The 22,997-nt window shown below is 41.8% G+C and overlaps 1 protein-coding gene across 1 annotated transcript in view; it reads left to right on the top strand.

The window, feature by feature from the left end:
• Positions 1–22,997, top strand: part of fgf11a (fibroblast growth factor 11a) — an 85,751-nt gene that overhangs the window by 35,841 nt on the left and 26,913 nt on the right. The window contains exon 2 of the mRNA XM_023396578.2: positions 10,633–10,743. Coding sequence (XP_023252346.1) covers positions 10,633–10,743 — 111 coding nt within the window. The remainder of the gene's footprint in view (positions 1–10,632; positions 10,744–22,997) is intronic.

Below are 22,997 nucleotides of genomic sequence, written 5' to 3'. Positions count from 1 at the left end.
TGTGTGTGAGTTGCGTCACTTCTTGTTGAAGTGGTTTCTTGTTCCCAATGAGCATTTTTCTCAGTGTACATTCCTGGACTGGTCGCGTCGTCACTGTTATAATCTATCTCGCCCAGCATCCACAGGATTTCCATTTAATCATTCGCCGACTGATTCCACGGCGCACAATTTACGTGCATGTCAACGTGTAGCACCAACAGGGGTTTGGATGTCGCAGTGGTTTCCATGACCGAGCCCAGAGTTTGTGCCTCATCACACCAATTAATGTTGTTACCTAAACTTAATTATATGGTGTTGGATAATATAAAAATAAATTATGTTGAATAAATAATTAAAATCATTATTCAGTATAATTTTTTAATGGGTTTGGCATTCCTATCAGTAATATTAAAGTGACTATAATTAATCTTTTTTTTTTTCTTTTCACATGACTTGGGCTTGAAAGGTATTGCACGTTTAGAGAAGGGATAGTCTGGAGACAGATAAGAGTGAGGGTTCCCTGGTTGGGAATTGAACCGTGGACATTGTTGGTTATGTTCCGGACACCCTCAGGTGACTAATGTACTAATGGCGACCCTCATCTCTGTAGAGCTTTTAGCTCATTGTTCCGGCCCACTACTCCACTGTTTTGGTTTGTTTTGGCCCAGAACCAAACTGCAGACAGACAAAGTCAGCAACTAGCTGGTGAACGGAGTGAATACTGCACTTCTGTTTATTTAGTGGACAGAAACTCGACTCCAATCCAATGATAATGTTGTTTCACGTCCATGAACATGAAGCTTGTTTTTGCTGCCCTCAAGTGACCAAAAAATCCATTCATGCAGGCTTAAGAATATATTTAACAAACAGATTGCAGAGATTTGTAAATGCAGAAAAGAAAAATATATAGGTGAATGGTGAAACTTCTTCCTAAAGTGTTCCTAAACATCCATCATGGTCTATACAGACCAATTTCCTGCTTCAGCTTTTACCTGTCACACTTGCTGTAACCATGAGAAATAAAACCGTTGAAATAAGACCAAGTCGCAATAAACCAAAATCAAGTTGAAAAATGCTGCAGTGAATGTTTCACTACAGCGAGAATCATCAGTGTCCCGTTAGTTAGTATCCTGGCAGCTATGTAATCGAATGTTTCCATGTTGGTGCTGGATTTACAACTAAATGTTAATCATCTATCCCAAGTGATTGTCAGACGGTTGCACAGTGTCAGAATCCCACTGCTCCGACATCTAACAATTTCAGTAATTCTCTGGAATTCAGTCCAACAACAACACCCACTTCAGCTGTGACTGAGCATGCGTGTGCAGAGGCAGAGAGTTTTAACTTGTGTGTGTGAGCAACTGAGTGAATGTCTATGAACACCTTTGAGTTGGCACAGTCTGGAAATATGAACCTTAATTCCCATTTTAATGACACCCCCCCCTTTTTTACACTTCCAGTGTGACCATTCAAAACCACTGTAAAGACTACACACAATGGTTTTCTTTTTTGTCTTATAATTATAATTCCATAAAATGTCTTTACAGCCTACAGACTTTAGGTTGATGTAAACACTCTGGCCGCTGTCAGCTTCCTCTCAGCTCTCAAGTCGTTCTGCTGTTAGTTGTGCGTTGGCATTGATCTCTTTGCTGGAGTCTGACGAATCAGAATTACATTTTCACAAATATCAACTTGATCTTCCCTTACTAAGCAATTTTTCTCCTCCTCCACCTTGTCCAGTTTCCGGCGCCGGGGGGGGGGTGTTCTTTGGCTGCCTCGCCTCGGCCTGCCACTGTGCTGTCAGCCTTGTGTGCAGTTTATGTCACTGCCGTGTAATTCACATGATCCCTCCTGTAAGGAAAAACACGTCTGAAGTGGGAGGCTGGTACACTTTCAGCAAGGTTGCACTTCATCACTATTGATTTTCCTAAAAGCTAAAGTCCGACTGCAGCGAGACAGAGAGAGAGAGAGAGAGAGAACTGATCGGATGAAAAAGAGGGAGAAGCAGTTTGTTTTGAAGGCGTCCCGCCCCTTTCTCCCTCTCCATCCTATGAGGGATGAGGCTGCTGGCGGTTTGGAGATGATTGATGGTCCTTGTAAATATGGCCATTACCATATAGGCTCTCCCGGCCTTTATCCCCATTATTCATTGTCAGCTGGGGCCACTGTGAGACCCTAATTTTATGCAATTTAGCTGTGCACGTAATGCGAATGTTGAAATATGAAAATATGAGACCACGTGTGGTGCTTCCTCGTCCTGAGTCCAGATGTTTTTTGAGCTTTTGGGAGGAGTGAAAATATGAAAGAATAACTCTGCTTTCACTGTGTTATGAAAAAAAATCTGCATATCATACTCCACTTGCTCTCATCTCAATACAGGATGTGTTGTTGCTTGTGTGGCTGCCGTCAAGCGTTTAAACATTGGATGCAATAAATGCTGCGGGATGAAATACTAGCAGTTGTAAAATCCATATGTCCGTGGATTAATAGCTTCGGGCTCTCGTGCTATAGTGGTGAGAAAGACAATATTAGAGTCAGTGGGGAGTAACAAGCTTATTAACTCTGGACAAAGCTGAGAAGTGTTTTCTAGGAGCAGTGTGCAGAGGCATGGTGTGTTGAATAGCAGCAACCGTGCAGGAATTTGCCCAAAGTGTTATACTTGATAAAAGGAGAATTACACTGGAATGACCGTTGCCCACTGGTTGATGGAGAGCAACCATGGTCTAAACTGGAGGATGGAGGCTTTAAGGCAACGTATATACAAACAGAACAACCGCAGTATTAAAGTGCAAAAGAGCCGGATACACTAAGTTTGCATCCACACCCTCAGTGACAGCAGTGGAGGCACAGACTGGAAAGATTACACTCTTTTTACGGCAGGAGCAGCATGCAACTGTAAATTACTGCTGCTCTGTTGCTCGGCCTCAAGGAGTAATTACTTGAAATATTCAACTGTGCTTTGTTTCCACCTGTCAGGCAGCGCAAAGAATAATCCGTCAGCCCCGTTGACTGAGAGTTTCGTGTTACAATATGCCTGTTCGATCCTGCCTGACAGTTTAATGAAGGTCTCTGCAGCAGTGTAAATTTTGGCACCTTATTTATTTAGTTTTCGCCTTCTGACAGTGAAAATGCATATACATTCGATTTTTCCGTTAGTTTTAGTGCCGTTTTCTTTCAGTGGAATAGTTTGAAAGTTAGGTTATGTGTTCCGAATGCCTTCGCCTGCTACTGCCGTTGCCATCCACTCGTTCCGTCCATCACGAGGTTAGTGGAAACAGCACTGTTTACTTGTTCACACACAAACATTGTGCATGTTTTTTTGTCACTCCCAAGTCGTCGCATGCAGGCGCTCGGTCGGGGCCCCTTTGGCGTCACTTTTTTTCGAAATGCACTGTGGTCCATTTAATTATATTTGTGTACAACCGAACTGCAACAGCAAACACGTTCTGTATGATATGTAATTACGACGGGATTTACGTTTTTAATAAGTAATGAAGATATCTCGCCGAACATTTGTTTGGACTCTCACAGCATTTGGTTAAATGACCAAGTGCTTTTACTATGCATGCTATATCCTTTAAATTATAGTAGGAGTTGCACTAATCAATATTTCTTACCTTAATTATGGGTCAGAAGACTTGTGGTGAATAAACCACAGATAATTATCAACCCCACTCAACACGTCAACATATTTCACCTGATTGGTTTTGGTTCATTTTCACAGCTCTCATAAAGCTTTGATTCAGCCGTGTTCCCCCATGACTGCTGGGAAAACAAAACGTTCACCATAGAAAAGTGATAAGTGCTGCTTTAGTTTTTCCCCTTTTACTTATTCAAATCTAGTTATAATTAGTATTCAGTAGTCACCACTCAAAATGCTCAGTTGTTTATGGCGATTATGGAAAGATATCAAAATCAATTTGATCGTAATATACAGAACAGATGTTTAAAAACTTCTTAAGGTGAACTCAGTATTATGCAAGTCCAGTCCTTACAGTTGACAAACAAAAAAGCGTCTCTACATAACTTTATCATGGACATTCATCAGTGCTGTGCGCGAAAACTGCTGATTCTCTCCAGGGAAGTTTTCAAGCTTTAATTCCGCCAAACGCTGAAACAGTCAGCGAACTACAATGACCATAATTCATCAGTGATGCTTCAGTGATGTAGCACATCTGTGCTCCCTGGAGTTTGACATTGTTGGTGCCGACGCAGACCGAATGGAGGCCATTTAAGATGACGCCTCCACAAACAGATGGGAGTATAATAATCAGTGATTGTCGCAGTGCCATCAGCTTCGTGCGCTTTGACAGACTTTAGTGCCGGTTATAAAAAAAAAAAAAAAAAAAAAAAACCCACATGAATTATTGCACTCGCTAAATGAAACATCAATAACAAGTCGTCATGGTGTCGCCGTGCTGCTGAGGTGAACTGACTACCTGTGGGAAACACATATACAAGCATAGTGGTACAATCATAGAGCTTTACTCTCATCTCACCCTGTTTCCTTCATCATGTCTTCTTTACTTGTCCCCAATACCCCTGTCTCCTCTTCTTTTCTTTTCTCTCTTTTTTTCTTTTTTTTAACCCCCCTCCCTCCTTCTGGCCCCTCCCTCCCAGCTACACAAACTCTGCAGAATGACAGACATGTCACTGTCTGTCATTCTGCAGAGTTTGTGTAGCTGTTCAGTGACGTTTTATTGATGCTTGGCTCAAATACCACTAGTCTTCCCTCTCCTTTTCTCACTGCATCAATCCTTCACTCCCTTCTTTCACTCTTGAGAAAGCACAAGTAAGGACTTCCCTGCTGATTGGATATACATTTTTCAGAATAAGAAAGTAGAGAGGGAGGGAGTGAAGGGGTGTGGGGGGGGGGCAAGATGAGAAAGAAAGGGAGAGATTGAGGAAGAGGGAAGGAGAGAAAGGGACAGAGGAAAGGCAGAGGGAAAAGAGAAATGTAGGAAAGTGAACAAGAGAGATATAGATTTTAAAGGTACCCTGTGAAGTTTTTTGACTACTCATGGAGCTGTGTTTTTAACGTGTGGGTCACATTTAGTTTGTATGAGGATGCTCATGCGTGAGCGTGAGTCGTGCGATTCACACTCTGTAGCACAGGTTTCACGCTGTTCTGCTGCACAGTTGGCGGCACTAACGCGTAAAGAAAAAAAAGCAAGCGTGCCAACAAAGGCAGTGAAGAAGAAAACTGCAAGCTAGCAAACAGAAGTCTAAAGCATCAACAACAAAAAAACTTTCGCCTTGCAGATGTTTTATGAGGAAGGAAATTCATTTAACTCTTTTGTCAGGCCTCAGAGATGCACACAATCAATCCTGGTGGGAAACGATGAATGCAAACATAACTTTTTTTTGTTTACCAGGAAACACACGGCACCTTTAAATGTGATTGTAGTGAATAAAAAAAAAAAAATTAAAAAAAAGTTTAGTAGCTCTGCAAAACCTCAAATTACCTCCAATACTAATTTTTATTTTACATCCAGTGCTGCAATGAACTACAATTGCTTTGCACCCGTTCACCACCCGGTCCTCTTCACCCTTACTTTCTGCATCACTACATACAGTACAGGGCACCTACTGTCTGCCCTGGCACTGAAAGTTGGCACCGGATATAAATTGTGCCCTCTGCGATCGTTCAGTACGGACATTACTCCTCGGCCGGACTGTAAATGGTGAGAGGACACTTGAGAGGGGAAAGATGGAGGGAAGGAGACAAAAATATTTCCACTGTGTGAGTCGTGAGTGTGTGATGACAGACAGACAGATATTGTCCCTGGCAGATCATCTCTGCTTCCTCAGCCAAGCCCATTCTATTGGAGGTGTCCAACACACACACATTAAGAATTGCACTGTGTAACAGGGGGTGAAAATAACACTTGCTGCCGCCCAGTTGTCATCTGACTTGAGGCTTCAGGGTGACTTTAATGGTTGAAATTCTTAATAAGTAAAATTAATCCTGCTCTTTATTAAGGTCACTCCATAATTGGCGTTGAATGTCTGTGGGATTATGGGCACAAATCCCTCCTCATGCATATAAACACGCACGCACACACCACACGCTCTTGTGCTGTAGGATGTGATGCACTCTGATAACAAAACTTTTGTCTGTTGACTAATGCTGTAATATTCCCAGGATACATTCAAATGTGACAGTCTGATTGCAGTCCGCACGAGCATGAATTTGTTTTAGTCCCATGGTCCTAATGCCATTTCAGAGGCTTTTCTATCCTTCCAAGAATAAAACTCTAAGGGAAACTGTGAATAGCTGTAATTTTTGGGGAAAATAGTGAGAATAAAAATGGGAGCTTTAATCCCAAAATGTCAGTGTGAGCTTTAAAAGCTTCCTTCAGTTAAACCCAAGGCTGGATCCAGGCTTTATCTGGCCCGGTGTTAGCCTCAAAAGCCTTAACCGTTACTGGGGACCAACAGTCAGGATATTTCTGCCATTGCGGATTTCATTTTCAACATTTGCAAAAAATAAAAATGTAGTTTCTAAGGCCCCCAGATTTATGGAAGTACATGACCAAATTGCTGAAAGACTCTACTGACGATTTTTCAAAGACCTTGAAATTCCATGGGAGCCTCTGGTGGCTGACGCAGGCTGAACCAAGTAGAACATGCAGTATATATAAATAAATATAGACAGAAATACAAGCAGCTTCTCCTTCCGAAATAATCTGTTCCACTTCAGTCTGCAGGTTTTTAGTCTATACTCACATGCATATTCAATTCTGGTGTATGACGTTACTACAAACTAATTTTGCTAAATAAACAAATACAAATTTAGCATCATTTGCAAACGGGAGTACTGGTTCCACTGGATTTAATGGCAACATCCATCCATCTGTCCAAGTACGGCTTTTAGACAAAGATATCTCCACATTTACTGGCTAGATTTCCATGGACTTTGGTTAGGAACCTTCCTGATCCCCAGAGGATCATTTCTGATGATTCTGATCACCTCCTAATTTGTTGGGCGCCACAAACAACAAAATTCTCCTTGTCTTTCTCAACATTTTGGTCAGATATGTTTCAAAATCTAAATGTAACTTTGTTCTGGAATGTGTTGTCCTGAAGTGAGATATTTGTAGTCCTCAGAGGTTCAATCCCAGTGTCTTTGATGGACGCTGAGTTTTCCTCCAGTGCCACCAATTGACCAAACTTTGTGCACATCAGAATATAAAGGTTTCATTCACGCTGCAGGATTCATTGTGTGGAAGCTTTGTTTCTTGAGGAGAAAGCAAGGCTATAACCAAAAGATATAACTCTTATTGAATTATAATAGAGTTTTAAAAATGAATTTATAAAAACTATCATAAATCATACAAAACGGTCACACAGTCCGCACACTGTTTGTGTGTGCGCATTTACACCCTCAGTTTAACTCGCATCCTGCCTCAGGTATGACTCGAGGTAATTCCTCTCGGTTTTTAGCCTTCGCTTCTACCTGGATTAATCAACATGGATTTTTGTGTGTGTGTGTGTGTGTGTGTGTGTGTGTGTGTGTGTGTGTGTGTGTGTGTGTGTGTGTGTGTTGGCGCTGCACATGCACCAGTAGTCTTGCATGTCTTTCTGCGTTTCCTCTGAATGTTTTGGATCACAGCGCTGTTACCAAACAGCGCTGATCGGAGGCGGAGTCACGCTTAAAGGTCAACATCAGCCGCCTCCGTGTGTGCGTCTGTTGCTCGGCTCGGCTCTGCACTGTGGCAGATGTGTTAAGCAGCACATGGCCTGGTGTGTGGTCTGAGGCTTAATTTGAGATTAACACTCAGGATATTACAGATTACCACACTCCACGTTTGACCTTCCGCGTCTAGTCGGCCAGCGATGGATGCATGAGCTTTTATCTTTTAGTAGTTACATATACTCAATCTGGCTGCTGAGGCCCGAGCCTCCAATGAAAAGCTTCCAAACATGTTGGGTCACACTGTCAGCATGAAAGGGAGGATTACGCACTAGTATTTCTTTGACGAATTCACAGACTTCAAGGCTTAACTCAAACCCTAATGAGCTTCAGCATGACACACCATGCAGGACTGTTGAAAAGTGTTTGCCATTATCCCTATTTGAACATTCATCACATCTTGCCACAGTCTGTGACAGCACGCCCTTTGAGTGTGGCAGTTCAGACCGGCTTTACACTTTTACCTTTTGACGTGTTTGGAAAACACTTACACAAAGTAGCTCTTTTGAGGCATACCGAACCCTTGTCACATTGTACCGAGCATCTACATCTCAGTCCAGTATCTACATCTACTGACCAGCTCATTGGAGGGGGAAAAAAAAAAAAACGTGCACATTAGCCACTAAGTTGTTTTTCATTGGGACTTTCTAATTGCTGTATCTCCCATTGGGCGAAAACATAAAAGCTACAGATGTGTTAATGAACCAGAGGAAAAACAATCATCTCCATCATCACTGAAATTTTAATCCAAATAAAATCCAATACCATCACTAATACAAATAATTCAATTAATAATAAAATTATACACAGTTTGTTCTTGGTATTACACAAATGTAACACATTAAAAATGGGGTTAATTAGGCTGAATTTCCATTTCTGTGCTGGGATAATTGGAGTTAACCATCTCTGAATGATGTGTGAAGTCTCTCAAGGGGGAATAATATGAGGTTGCCCTGTTATGCCCATGTTGCCAAAACAAAAGACAGAATTGGGTTGCATTATGGGAAACATAGGATCCAAAAGTGTTGGCCCTAAATGTCTGGATATCTGGATATTTTCATCCATCTCTTATCAGCCCTCTAATGAAAATACAAAATTGTTGGAGTATCCTTTTGAGGCAAATTGTGGTTGTGGTAGAATTACAGAATGTGTTAAGTATAATTACAAAAAAAAAAAAAAAAGCCCATACTGAAATATTAAAAAGGGTTTGAAATACCCAGAAAGATAAACTTTACTCAGAAAATTCCATAAAGAGATTTATTTGTGTTATATCATCTTTTTCCACGTACTTCAGGGACAATTTAAAGTCTCTGTATGAGTGTAAATGCCAGGCTGAATATTTTGCAGTACATGTCTCTCTCTCTCTCTCTCTCTCTTTCTCACACACACACACACACACACACACACACACATACCCCTGCTGTCAACCGAGGGCCAACTGCCAGCTGCCCCCGTACTTCTCTGTCCTCATCCATATTTGATGCGTCTCATTAAAACTTGATTGTGGAAACACTTCAGCATTCTGACATTCCTTCTGATCCACTATTTAGTCTCCCTCAGCACTTCGGAGTGAAAGAGCCCCCACAGTCATGCGTGTGCAGCCTGAGAAAGGAAACACAAACACGAGGTTAGAGAAAGACACGTCAGCTTATCTGTGGAGCGGCGGCGGCGGATGGAAATGCCTGATTGGCTCACTGAAACAAATAGTAGTCTGATGCTTCAGAAAGCTTCAGAGTAAATGACGACAGTTGGTATTTGAGAGAGGGGTAAACAGACGAGAGGAGATGGTTCATTAAACTTTCAGCATGAACGTGTTTGTTTCTTGAGCTTTTGCCATGTTACATGCAAGAGAGCGAATAAGAAACAGAGATAACTACACAGTGTAAGGGAGCTACACAGCTAGTGTTAGCATTAACAGCTGTTTATGTACCAGTCTAGAAGAAACTTTGTGAGTTCAGCATCAAACTTCATTCCTTTTCTCACCAAGAGCTGTCTCCAGTGGTGGCAAGCAACCCTCTTGTTTTGCTTCTATTTCCATCACTTCTTTTCTACCACTGAAGTTAGCATGCTAACCAGCTAGCCCCGCTCTGGCGGGCCCGCCTGATCACTTTCTGATACCGAGTCACTGTAGACTCCAGGCTACTGTGAAGTAGTAGCTGCACAGAGGGCGTATTGAAACCTCTTGTATTGTAAGCACAACAATGGCTGAAGCTCTTGACAAGACCGGTAGACAAACAGCTGTTAATGCTAACATTGGCCATGTAGCAATAGCAAAATAGCTCCTTTAAACTCATGTCTATTTATTTTCGACTGTACATGTAAATAAAACTGATCCCAGATACCCCAGAAGAAAAATAAAATGACAGCTCAATTGTGAATTGAAAATAACAATTTGCCTTAATATTTTTGAAATTAACCAAAAAATAAAAAGCCCCCCTACAAAATCTGATCCCTTTTAAACTGAACATTTCAGGAGTTAGCAAAGTAAAATATAAATCAGGCAGTATAAAGGTTTAAACAAGTGTAAACCTACTGTTAGGTAGGTTCTCTTTAGTCCTTTAGCTCTAAGACTGTTCTGCACGTTTGAAGTGCTCACCTCATTGTGTGTGACGGGCAGCTGCTGCAAACACACACACACACACACACACACACAAAATGAACAGCTTACCTTCCTCACTTGAAGCTGTCTGCGAAAGATGCTTCTTTTTTGCAGACACCAAGGTCCCATCAATCCTGCTGAAAGCCACTGACACACACACACACACACACACACACACATGCAAGCGCACACACTTCACTGTTTGACTGTCTCACAGTGTAAATATCAAGACCCGCCTGTTGTTTAGTCAGTGTGTACGCTCATAGGCAGGTGTGTGCATTAATATATGTGCACCAACATGTGTGTATGTGTGTCCCCGGGTGCTAACCGTGTGTTTAACCCTGTGTTTGCTCTGCAGAGCCACAGCTGAAGGGCATCGTCACGCGGCTCTACTGCCGACACGGCTTCTACCTCCAGATGCTGCCGGATGGCACCATGGAAGGCACAAAGGACGAAAGCAGCTCCTTCTGTAAGTGAACAGTCAGACACACACAGACGCTTTCAGTTAGTCCGAAGAAGGCGTGTGTTTTTCGTGGCTCAGTCAGTACACGCAACACTGGGATTTCACCCTGCTTCTGTGACAGAGGACATTTAAAGGGGGACTTCCTGGTAGGACAGCCATATATCTGAACGTCTCAACGGCACATGAATGCACAGCAACACCGCTATGCTTTCTGGTTTGATTCACACTAGGATCAATCAGGCTGAAAATGTATGCAGACTTGGCGAGGTGCACTGGGCGAATGCCAGCTAAATGGGATGCGTTCGCGTTACGTAATAAATCACAGCAGATCCCTGGCACAGACGCAAGCTTTTCAGATGCATGTTTTTAATTGTTTTGCTTACAATCATTCTGACCTTTAAGTTACAAGCCTCATGTATCTATGAATAACTCACCTGTGTGACTGTATTAGGTATACTATAGGTGTGAGTGCTTCTAATCCAGTCCTGGCTCTAATGTTCCCAACATCCCTGCTTATCTCAGGCACTAGGTGTCAGCACGACATTGAGATTCCTATAGAATTTTTTTTTACAGGATACTTTAATCACTATACACATTATTATACTGGAGCTAAATGGTGTCTTCTGCTGCCCACTTTGATCCTGGAGAAAAAGGTCACAACAGCTGCTTTAATGTTGCAAAATGGTCTCTACATTGAATCGGTCTGTCAGATTAGTGATAATCTGATTTTAAATGGTGATCGTAATATAATGTATAAAATATAATGATGACAAAAAGAAAAATACACACATATAATATAATTCAGTGTAAAAGTGACATCTGTATTAGCCATGTAGCTAAGAGATGTATGTATGTGCATGGGTTTTCCCACTGCCCCTCGATTTAACAGTGGTTGAACATTTGTATCTTGGCCATAGCAAGCACAGAAACACACACCTCGCCGTGTGAGGGGTCATCACCTGGGTGATTACTGACCAAAAACATCATATCCCATGATAACCCCAGAGTCCCTGGACTCCCTCCAACCGTCCCAGGAAGATCAATATTGTATTATAGGATATCCCTGATGTGGCAAGACAGCATTTTTTCTGTCAAAACACCAGTTTGGACGGAAAACACGAAGTTAGCACAATTTTGGATTTAGAATCTACAGAGAGTAGGAAAATAATCACACCTTCACTTGCAGTTGTGGTTCCCTCTATAAAGTTTGTATTTCAGCATTTTATGAAGATGTCAGAATACATGTGGCAGCAGCGCTTTTACCAAGTTAGAAAAACCCGGATTTAACCTTCAGGTATTTATCAGGAGGTTTTCCCTTGGTATATGTCCTGGAAAGAAAATTTAACAGCATGTTTTATGTGACTTAGACTTTGGATTATTTCTGCTGATTCTAAACTTGCAGTTGTGTTAGGGAAACTTGTGAGAGAGCCAGTATGGCACCAGGTTCATGGACCCTCCGTTCACATTGGTTTGGTTAAATTAGAACCCGCATCAGCTGCAGAAAGCTCCACCACAACTGATTAGACCCGCTCTCACCTCTCCCTCTTATGTAACAGCACACCTACACCGAGGCAAACATCGCCGCACGCTGAACTTTAAACATTCTCATGTCCAATCTGAAATATTCATCACATAATACCGCAGGGAAAATCCGAAGGCGAACAGGGCTCATTTCCAGATGGATGTAAAGACTGCTGTTGTGTAACAGCGTTTCTGTTGTGTCGGGGTGTTAGACATCAGTCAGTGTGGGGTCACCTCACAAAGTGTTTGTGTGGGTATGACTTACGGTTCAGTTTATAACAACTGTAATTCCATCAATCCCAGGATCTGGTTTAATACCGTCCCGGGCTCTTTGTATTCTCAGGGGACAGTGTGAGGGGGGAGTGACAGGTAAGTCCTGTGAAACTCATAAATTGTGCACTTTTTTTTTTTTTTTATCTGAGTCAGATTATTTATTCATGCGGGAATAGTTGAGTGATTGACATCATTGTAACTGAGTATCAATCAGCAGCACAATCATCTACCTGGCTGCACAGAATATTGAAAGGGTAGAAATAGCTGTGTGAGCATGTACTGTACCTCTTTGGAGGTAAGTGTGTGTGTGTGTGTGTGTGTGTGTGTGTGTGTGTGTGTGTGTGTGTGTGTGTGGACTGTCAGGCTTATCTTCAGTAGTCTCCTGGGGAGAAGAGACTTACTGTATAATGCAAACTGGCCTGGAACCAGACAGCTTTCAGTTTCACTCCATTTCAATTGTAGCTCCAATTTCCCCCTTAAATCTTCCTCTTCCTGTTTTTTTTTTTTTTTTTTTTTTTTTACAGCCAATAGTGATCATGTTTTCTACCAACTCTATCAACAAAGTGCTTCTTACTTTCACATTTACTTCTTTTGGATGGCTGGACTAACCTGCTTGGGGATCATTTGGCAAAAATTAGCTACTGGGCCTCTTATCTCCCCCCCCCCCCCCCGTTCAGTGTGTGACCACAGATTTGCTGGGAGGTAATTTGATCCAATACAAATTGATTTAGGAGTATGTACTTTGTAAGCAAAGTATCTGAAATGTAGCTCTTGATCTGAATCAAGACTTGAAGCTCTGCAGACTCAGTCATAAGAGGAGATAAAACTCATCTCAGAAGGTAATTAGCCAGGCCGCACCTTACTGCCCTTATCACCTTAGTTGATATTCATTAACAGACTTCTTTATCTCATCTTTTCCTCCTGATAGGTGACACACATCTTTTCTTTTCTAATAGGTCTTACAGGATCATTGAGACTTGGGTAATTTCCTTTGTTGTATATACAAGCAGTTAGATGATCTGACAGGTTGTAAACTACTCAGCAGTTTTGAGAGATTATCTGAACTACTTTGTTTGAACTGGACGCACGCAAAATTTCAGTGAGGATGCTCCTCTGCAGATTTGTGTCGGAGGGATCTCTGTCACTAACAAGTACTGCATTAGCAGTTACTCTATTAGCAGTGACAGTCATATGTGCTGATTCGGTCCAACATCACTGTTTCACTTAGAAACGGTGGACATTTGTTCACAATTCACTGTCCACAGAAATGTCTTGTATCCAGGTATTATGATGTCCCACTCCTCAGACTGGGAATCCTGAGGCCTGCATGCTACATGAACCTGTCACCACCTTCCACTCCCCGTCATCTCCACATCAGTTGCAAATGAAATAAATAATTAAGGGCGCAACGGTGCAATTCATGTCTGAGGCCTTTACCCTGATGGACTGGTTGTCTGGACACTTTAGTGTTAAGCCCCTTTTCCACTGGTCAAAAAACCAGCTAAGACTCGCTAACATCAGGCTTTTTCCTGGCAATGGAAGAAATCAGCATTCACACTCGGGTGACACCCAAACGGTATTGATGTGAACACAACACCCGGGTGAACTTGCTAGTTTTCGCCCCCTTTTTCACGTTCAGATAAACACACCAACACACACACACCTGCAAACACACCTTTTCAGGCATGCACAGTACTGCTGTGACCCGGTGTAATGACTTCCATGGGGGCAGGAAGGAGCATGGAGGAACAAGGGTGAATGGTTTACATGTCTGACCCTCCTCTTGTCCCCTCTCCTCCCGACATGCCTGGCCTTGACCAGCAGCATTCACCTCCTGGTTCTCGTGTCTGAAAGGTAGGACTTGATGCCGGGACAAAAGATGGAAGGGAGGTACGGAAGCCCTCGGGGGAAGTAGCGAAAAGAAAAGTGACAAGAGTAGCTTTTGTATGGCTGTGCAATACTTTTATCTTTTTTTTTTCTTTTTTTTTTTTACTAAGTTCCCTCAGGGCTTCCATAACTAGGTGATAGAGGAAGTTGTCAGGAAGCTGGAAGTGACTGGATATTAAAGCGAAGCGTGACAAAGGGATGGAAACAGAGAATAGGAGGATCAGAGAGTAGAAGAGGAAGAGAAAGAGGGCACAGTGGAACACGCCAGAGAGAACTGAGCCAGCGAGACAAGACGGGTTTGGCAGAGGAAGAGAGAGGAAGTGAGAGGGAGGGGAAGAAACGGGACGATGACGGAGAGAAAAGGGAGATAGAGCGTGAGGGAGCGATGGGGACCAGTCCGGAGCAGCTGGCACACAGCTGATGGCTCCTCGATCACCGTGTCTCCCCCCTCTGGTGGGAGGTCAGAGGAGCTGCCACCCCCCCCACCCTGCTCCTTTCTCCCCTCTCTTTTCCCCCGTTCTTGGCTCCTCCAGGTTGTTATGTAATGAAGCTGGAAGAGGAATGAAGGAAGGAAAGAAGAGTATGGTGAGGGCGTTGAGATTTATTATCTAGTTGTTGTGGAAGAGGATAAAGCCATTAAAGGACGATACTGATGTTTTTTGCACATTGTAGCCACTGGAATCACTTATTATTTTACTGCTTACTGAGAGTTTTAGGCTTTAATGCACTTCTCAAGCTTCCAGGCAGCTGTAGGTTTCCATTCACCTCATTATATAGTAAAACACAGCTTCAGAGACATGAAATTTACTTGAGATACTTGAGATAGGTTTCTCTTTTCAAATTTACAGTTATGTGGTAATATGGTGATTTTAAAGGAAACCAACCTGTCACCGATAAACCACCTTTAGTCACAAGGCCATGTATGATTGCACAGTCATCAGTCCAACAGTTGCTGAGACATTTCACTCTGAACCACAAACGTCAACCTGCCAGTGGCACCAGAGGAAAAGTCGGGGGGGGGGGGGGGGGATCAGCAACGTCATTGTGACACATCCTGTCAGGGCCATGAATGTCTGCAAAATTTCATCACATTCCATCCAAGAGTTGAGATGTTTTCAGTCCGGACCAAAGCGGTTGACAACCCTTGCCATCCTAGAGTCACGCTGCTAGCATGGCTAAAAGTCTGCACAGCATTAAATGCATAGTGTGAACTGTGATGGTGTGCACTATTAAAGCCACTGCATGTGACTTTTTCTTTATGTGCCTGGCATAAATAGTTAATTGTGGGTGCCAAGGTGTCTTTGTTGGTACTATCAATAGCTTCATCGAAGTCCAACACACTAAGAATGATTTGCAAAATGCTCAAAAATACATTGCAATAACCAGGGGTGGACAGTTACAGTAAGCACTGTGCTAAAGTATATTTTTTGGAAACTTATGACTTTTACTCGACTACACTTAAAAGACAAATATTGTACTTTTGACTCCACTGCATTTCTATGAAGTTCTTGTTACTTTGAAGCTTTTAGCTTTTAGTCAGAGGAATGAATTTTATTTTATTTTGAAAACATCTGTCAGTCATGTTGTGTCCTACCGATGGCGATGTGTTAGACGTTAAACGATGTTAAAGACGAGGTCCATGTTTGAAATTTTAGAAATAAAGGAAGACTCCTTTCCTTTTAAACGTATGCTGCGTTTACCGTGCAACCAAACTTCATCACTGCCAAAAAAATAATTAAAATAAATGCCAAAACAATGGCCGTCCTTTTTCCTTTTGTTAAATTAATTGTGTTTTAATGGCCATTTCTATCAGCTTTGTATCATATTCTACAAGCTTTTTATTCTACAGTTTCTTTAGACAGTCAGTTCATTGAGCAGGTTGTTTCAGAGTCATTAGGTTCTGTAAATGTGGAACAATACAACAATGTGGTGACATAAGAAAACGTAAATACTCAAGTATTTTTTAAAAAGAAGCACCTAAATACTTTACCTAAAGTAAAAATTTAACTGAACAACTTTGACTTGTATTGGAGAGATATTTGACCAGGAATATCTATACCTTTTATTCAAGCAGTGGAGCAGTGTACTTTGTCCACCTCCTGGCAATGTCACAACATTCATGATATTCACCAGTAGTTTATAGGAAATGTGACCTCTTAAACCAAAGCAGCCGAGTGGAGGTACGTTTGTTTCCCACATTTTACATGAGAAGTTTTTGGAGGCCTGAATTAGCCTAAAAGAAAAACAAGATACACTGGAGGAGTATCTGAAAAAATATAAATGGCCTATAATAACATACAATTATAATAGAGAACTGTCAGATTTCCGCCCTTGTAGAACTCCCAACTCCAGGGTTGGGAGTCACTTCTTTAAAGGCCCTGGAAACTTGTTTTCAAGTGTTTCTCTATAACATTAAGTATTCATGACTAAGTTAGACTTAGTTATTATTTATTTAAAGATTTGATTGACAGTGCTGGTAACTAAAGCAAACAATCTCACAGCTAACTCCAGTGGCTCTAAATGGTGCAGGGAAATGTGTGACTTTTTCCGACCCCCCCACACACCCCCGCCACCCACTTCAAACCAGTGAAAGCAGCAGACAATATATCGCTTATATAAAATAATCCAAAAAAAAAAAGTTGAAACTTTACCAGATTATTTTGTAGGATCCTGCAGCTCATGGTAAGAGGATTGAGAAAATAGGTTTTCAGGGTTTTTAAATGTTCACGCCATAATCTGGGAGATTGTGTGTCCATGCAGGGGTTAATCCAAGAGTAAAATGGGACATTAGAAAGAATCCCACAGCTACAGCGGAAGGAGCAACAAAAGCGCGACAGGTAACAGAATCTGTCACTAAAGAAAGAGTAATAATAGAAACAGATCTCAAAAGAGCTGAAGGAAGATTAAAAAATTCATAAAAGAAAGCGAGGAGAGAATAAATGTAGTGACTAAGAGATGACGGATGGAGCTGCTGGTGTGGTTGTCACTGGATTTGGGCTCTTTCTGAATTCTGTTTTTTGGAGAGGAGGAAATGAGACAAGGAGACAGACAGCTTGACAGACAAAGAGAAAAGAGAGAGAGATGAAAGCTATTGACTCTCACTGTGTACATCGGAAAGCCATAAGGAGGAGCTTGATTCCCTGACTACTATCCACTGTAATTACCATCTCCCACTGTCGGAGGGGAAATTTTACTTATCTCTGTCTGGGCTCTGGAACAAGTCTGCTCTGTCTCTCTGTCTAACTTTCCCCCAGTGCTCGATAACGCCGCTTCGCAGAGGGCAGAGGGAAAAAAATTCAAAGAGTTGAAAGGCGGACGAGGGAAACTTTGCTCTGTGTGAGAGCTGCAGCATTCAAGGAGGAAGAAAGAGAAAAAAAAATGCGAAAGCTGTCTCAGCCAGATGAGAAGGAAAGGTAAAAGAGGAGCAGATCGGGCTCGCGAGGATGAGAGGAAGAGCATGAGGAATACCAAACGAGGGGAAGTGAGGATGGGGGATACAAAAGAGGGGAGGCAAAGACAAGAAGAGTGAGTGATGAAGAGACAGACAGAGAAGGCTGCAGGGCAAAATAGGACAAAGATGAATGGACGGCGATGGGAAAGTATTGGTTTCAGAAGTCTGAGAGAACGACAGCAGGCGATGAGGGAATTGAAAGGGAACAAATAAGGAAGAAAAATGGAGAGATGTATAAAAAAAAAAACAAACCCACAGTGAGAAAAGAAAAGCGTTGTTAATTCATGACAAGACGGGGTGAAAAGACAGAAAGCACCGGGGAAAGAGAGGAGAAGAGAAGAAAAAGGGGAAAGACAGATGGAGTGAAAGGAAGACAGATAAAGGCACAGAGAAAATCAGTTATGGAGAGGAAAGCCTGGGGGAAGAGGTGGAAGTTAAATAACAGGAGAATGAAGGTAGTTGTTGTCACAGCCATCGACCACCAGGGAAATCAGGCGTGAAGCTCAGCGACAAGTCATTTAATCTACTATTGAGTCTTTAAAGCTCTTTTTTTTTTTTTTTTGCGCAACATAAATGACAGTGTGTGAATGGACGCAGGCTGTTAGATTTGTAGCCAGTGCAAATCAAGCTGTTTTCTCCAAGTGTAATTTTCCTGATCCCAGCGCAGTGGCCTGTCCTGTTTCAAGATGTCGGTTATTTATCAGGTCGATTTAAGTATTTAATATTTTTAATATAAATTTTAATATTAAATAAATATTAAAATTTCATTTTCGACCTTGCCATGCAGTTTAGGCCTTGACCATTTTGGATGCTAATTATTTCTGTATGAAACAAATTTACTGTACCTCTAAAAATCCATGCTCATATATACACGTAGTGTACTGTAGCTAAATATATAGTGTATTTTCTACATTTTTATTTTTATTTTTTTACAAAATTGAATATACTAAAAGTAAGTATGCATGCTGCAAATATCCACAGAAAAAGTTCACAAATATAAGAGATAAGTTTTAACCATATAACAAGGTTAGCAACAGACACATTAGACTCTATCCATCTGAAGCATCTTTATTGAGTGTGTAGGCTCATATGAAGATGGGAGAGAGGACAGGACCCCCGGAGTCCACACACTGGTGGCGGTGGAGGAAAGCCATGGCAGGTGGATGATGGATCTTAGTTGAATCTTCCAGAAAAGCCCGGAGGTCGTGGTGATGATGGGGTAGTAGTGGGTTGGGTCTGTGACAGCCTGGTTGACGAAAAAGGTAGGAGAATAAAGGCTTAGGTTAAATTAAAAGATCTCTACTGTTCACACACTTCATTCAAAAAGCATGAAAACAGTATGTGTCAGTTACTAGTAGTACTTATAATATTACATGAAGTATGGAATATGGGATTGGGTAATCTACTAATTGCACTCTATTGCGGTCTATGACGAGGCTCGCACAGTACATTCACACAAACACCTGTCGGAGCTCACCTGTGCTATATACAGTACACTATAGCTGTGTCCCTATTCAGGGGCTGCAGCCTACGAAAGGTGTAGCCCTTCGTGGACTTTGTCCCTCTTTATACTACCTCCATCACCTGACTTCCATTTTAGATGCCTATGCAGCTATCGCATCACAATGCTCTTATCCAGTCAGCTCGTTCACACAGGAGACAGAATAAAGAGTGGCGCCCGTTCAGAAGCTAAACTCTGTGTGACTTCTCACAGATGACTGTAATCCTCTTCTCATACCAGTGGAGACCGACTGGGCCGCACAGTCCCAACACTGCAGAGCGACAGCGCAGTGTGCAGGCCTGCAGATGCCCTCTGCTCAGCTTAACTTTGTGTCCTGCTACCACCCCCACCCCACCCCACCTCCCCTCACCCCATCTCCACTTTCTCCTTGTTTATTTATTGTGCAGACGATCTCGAGCCTCAAATTGACTTGTGGGATTGATTTGGCAACACCCCTCTCCCTCCCCTTCATTTCCCTCCCCTCTTCTCCTTTCCCCTCCCTCAAAAGACTTTTGATTAATCTAGCGGCTCCCAGCTCACTCTGAGCAGCAGAGGGAAAAAAAAAAAAAGGAGTCAAACAGAAGGACAGAGAGAGGGACGAGGATAAAAAGGGAAAACTAAAGAAAGATGGCATGCCTCTATTATCCAGGCAGAAAGTTATGTGATCTATATGATAAGCAAAGCTCTTTTTGACTGAGGATGGGAATGGAAAAACTCAAACTCTTTGTATAAATAGAGATATACTGTATGCACAGAGAGGGAGAGAGAGGGAATGAGACGCACGAATGAAAAAAAAAAAGCCTTTATTGCTACTGGGCCTGTCAAGCTTCACAGTCTCACACTTTACATATGCAGTTTACATTGGTGAAAGTGGCAACGTTACCATTGAAATTCTCTGTAATTTTCCAAACAGTGAGTCCTTGATGACAGACAGAGGCAGATAAAAGTTAAGCTCTCATTCTCAGCCGGTGACAATTTTTGCAGGCTGAAATGACAACTGTAAGCAGCCGTAGCGAGCTAGCTAATAAGGCTAACAGTAGCTTCATGAGTCGGTTGAAAACTGTCCAACTCTCTCATGTTTAAAGCTGACTGGTTTTAAAACAATAGCCATGTAAAAGGGTCTAAAATGAACAGGTGATAGCTACATATACCACATCAAGCTTAAAGATGGAGGCTAAAGCTACATTTCCAAGGTAAAATGGCATCATCACCGGTTGATAATTCACGTAGAAGATATTTAAATAGAAAAAAATGCAAATTATGAGCAGAAATAATGTAAAATCACACTGATATTTCAGTCTAACATTAGCTTAGCATAAGCAAAACAGGGGTTAGCTGTATGCCTTATTGTTTATATTTACATCGTAGGTTTCACTTTCAAAATGACAAAAGAAAGGATTTTTAAATATAATGCAATATCCTTCATTCTGATCTAGTATGTATAGTTTGTGACAAAAATGTATTTACCATTTTACAACCGCTTAACATATGGCTGGGCCCAGAGTCTGGCCCATATACTTCCACATCTGGGCAGATTCCAGCTGTTATCCTCTAGTATTGGCTGAAAGCCAGAACATTTTCTGTGTGTGTGTGCGCATGTATGTGCATGTACGTGCATGTATGTGCTTGTGAGTGCATGCGCTTGCCAGAAATGTTCCAGATGTGGAAGTAGCATCTGACAATTGTCAGATTCGGGCCGTGGAACCGGGCGTATACTGGGCCAGAAGAAAACAAGCATGTGGCCCAAGTATGGGCCGGATTTATTTAACTACTGGGGACTTTCTAGTGATTGTGTATGGGGAAAAATTATGTTGGTGCCATCACGAGATGAACATAGAAATTGTAGTAACCCGGTTTGGCCACCAAAATCACTTCACAATGCTTTTCCTGGGGGCTTGAGATAAACACACTGTTTAATCCTTTCTTACACTCATGCTCTTGTATTTTTTAGTATCGCTCTTACTACAGCTGCATTCACACCACTTCAACATGCAGAGATAAGAAAGCCTATGAGAAACCCTCTTTTCATTATTGAGGCCAGTACAGTATGTGCGCTGGTGGTGTACTCTCTGTGTGTGTCTGAATGTGCAGCAGGTTATATGGGGTCATCATCACCACACCAAGCTACTAGTGTATGTAACAGAGCGAGAGGAGGGAGAGAGGAGGGCTAGAAGCAGGGAGGTGATGTGTGTGTGTGTGTGTGTGTGTGTCTGTCTGTCTGTCTGTCTGTCTGTCTGTCTGTCTGTCTGTGTGTGTGTGTTCCCTGCTCTATTTGTCATCCTGGCCATGGTCTTTGGTGACACCTTGTTCATTTGCGAAACCGACTGTTTGAGATGCAGTGATCGATCGAGCAAATAGAAGCACGGCCCTGAGGATAGAGAGGGAGGGAGAGAGAGAAAGGGAGGGGAGGGGGACATGTATGTGCACTTTTCATTACACACATTTGCACCTTCAGTCTGGACACACATCACTATCTTGACTCTTGGACTGTGGACTTCCCTCCTGCTTAATGTGAAAAAATAGTAAAAATCTGACTACACTCACATTGGTGGTAAAAGTAGAATTTTTTTTTTTTTTTTTTGCACCACACGTTTCCAAACTACAAAATGTAACTGGGGGTGGAAGAACCTGTGGCACCTGATCTTTGAACTAGTTTATTAGTGCCCGAGTTTACACTAATAAACAGAAAACCAAACTTTTGAGGAGGCTGACTTCTCCAGCACTGACTTTCTATCGCCATATAACGACTTACGTCATACATCACATATGACTTAACTTCCATCCATTATGTTACCGGAACCTCTGATTCGAAATTGATTTGTCTAATAGCAACTAATGGCTCCATGAATCTAAAACATGCTTCTGAGAAATCAGTCATCTTGACAACCAGGCTGTCACTTTATAATGTACACTTGTAATTTGTCACAGAAAAAATAAAAATCACAGTGATGCAAGTTTTTGTATTTCTTCCCAGGGCTGCATGTGTCTACCAAAAGTATTGAAAACCAATTATTTATGTTGGAGTCATACAAATATGACTGAAGGTAAACAAAACACAGAACTTGATGCTGAGTCAATTATTTGTCTTTGGGCCATGTTTTTATCCACAGCCTCTGACAACAAGACATTGATCTCATATAAGAATGTCAAATATACAATATATACCTAAAACATGGATTGATGCAAAAAAAAAAATCAAGGGCCATTTACCCCCCTTCTTCCAGAGCTTTTAACTGTGTCGTATGGTCTTCATGAGCAGAAGGATTTTACTGAGTTGCCCATGACAAATAAGCAACTCAACTAATATATGAACTCAATCACCTAATTAACCCATGAGATTCGATTGAAAGCTCAGATGAGGTTAGTAAGTTGACCTTGAAGTAGTACAGTACTATATAGAAATATAATAGCATGAGTATGGAAATTAATTTTGCTTTCTTGCTCAGAATTAGAGGAAAACATTGATGCTGCTCTCATATCAGTAGATTTGAAGCTACAGCCAGTTAGCTTAGCTTAGCATAATGTTGGCTTGGTCCTGCCCAAAGCTAAATAAATAAATCTGCCAACTAGCACCCCTGGAGCTCACTAATTAACATGTTATTTTTCATCGGTTTATTCCACCACCAC

This window comes from Seriola lalandi, unplaced genomic scaffold, assembly GCF_002814215.2.
Source record: "Seriola lalandi dorsalis isolate HSWRI2012SDOR001 ecotype SW California unplaced genomic scaffold, Sedor1 jcf7180002054979, whole genome shotgun sequence".
NCBI lineage: Eukaryota > Metazoa > Chordata > Actinopteri > Carangiformes > Carangidae > Seriola > Seriola lalandi.
This window is presented reverse-complemented; position numbering and strand designations above follow the sequence as displayed.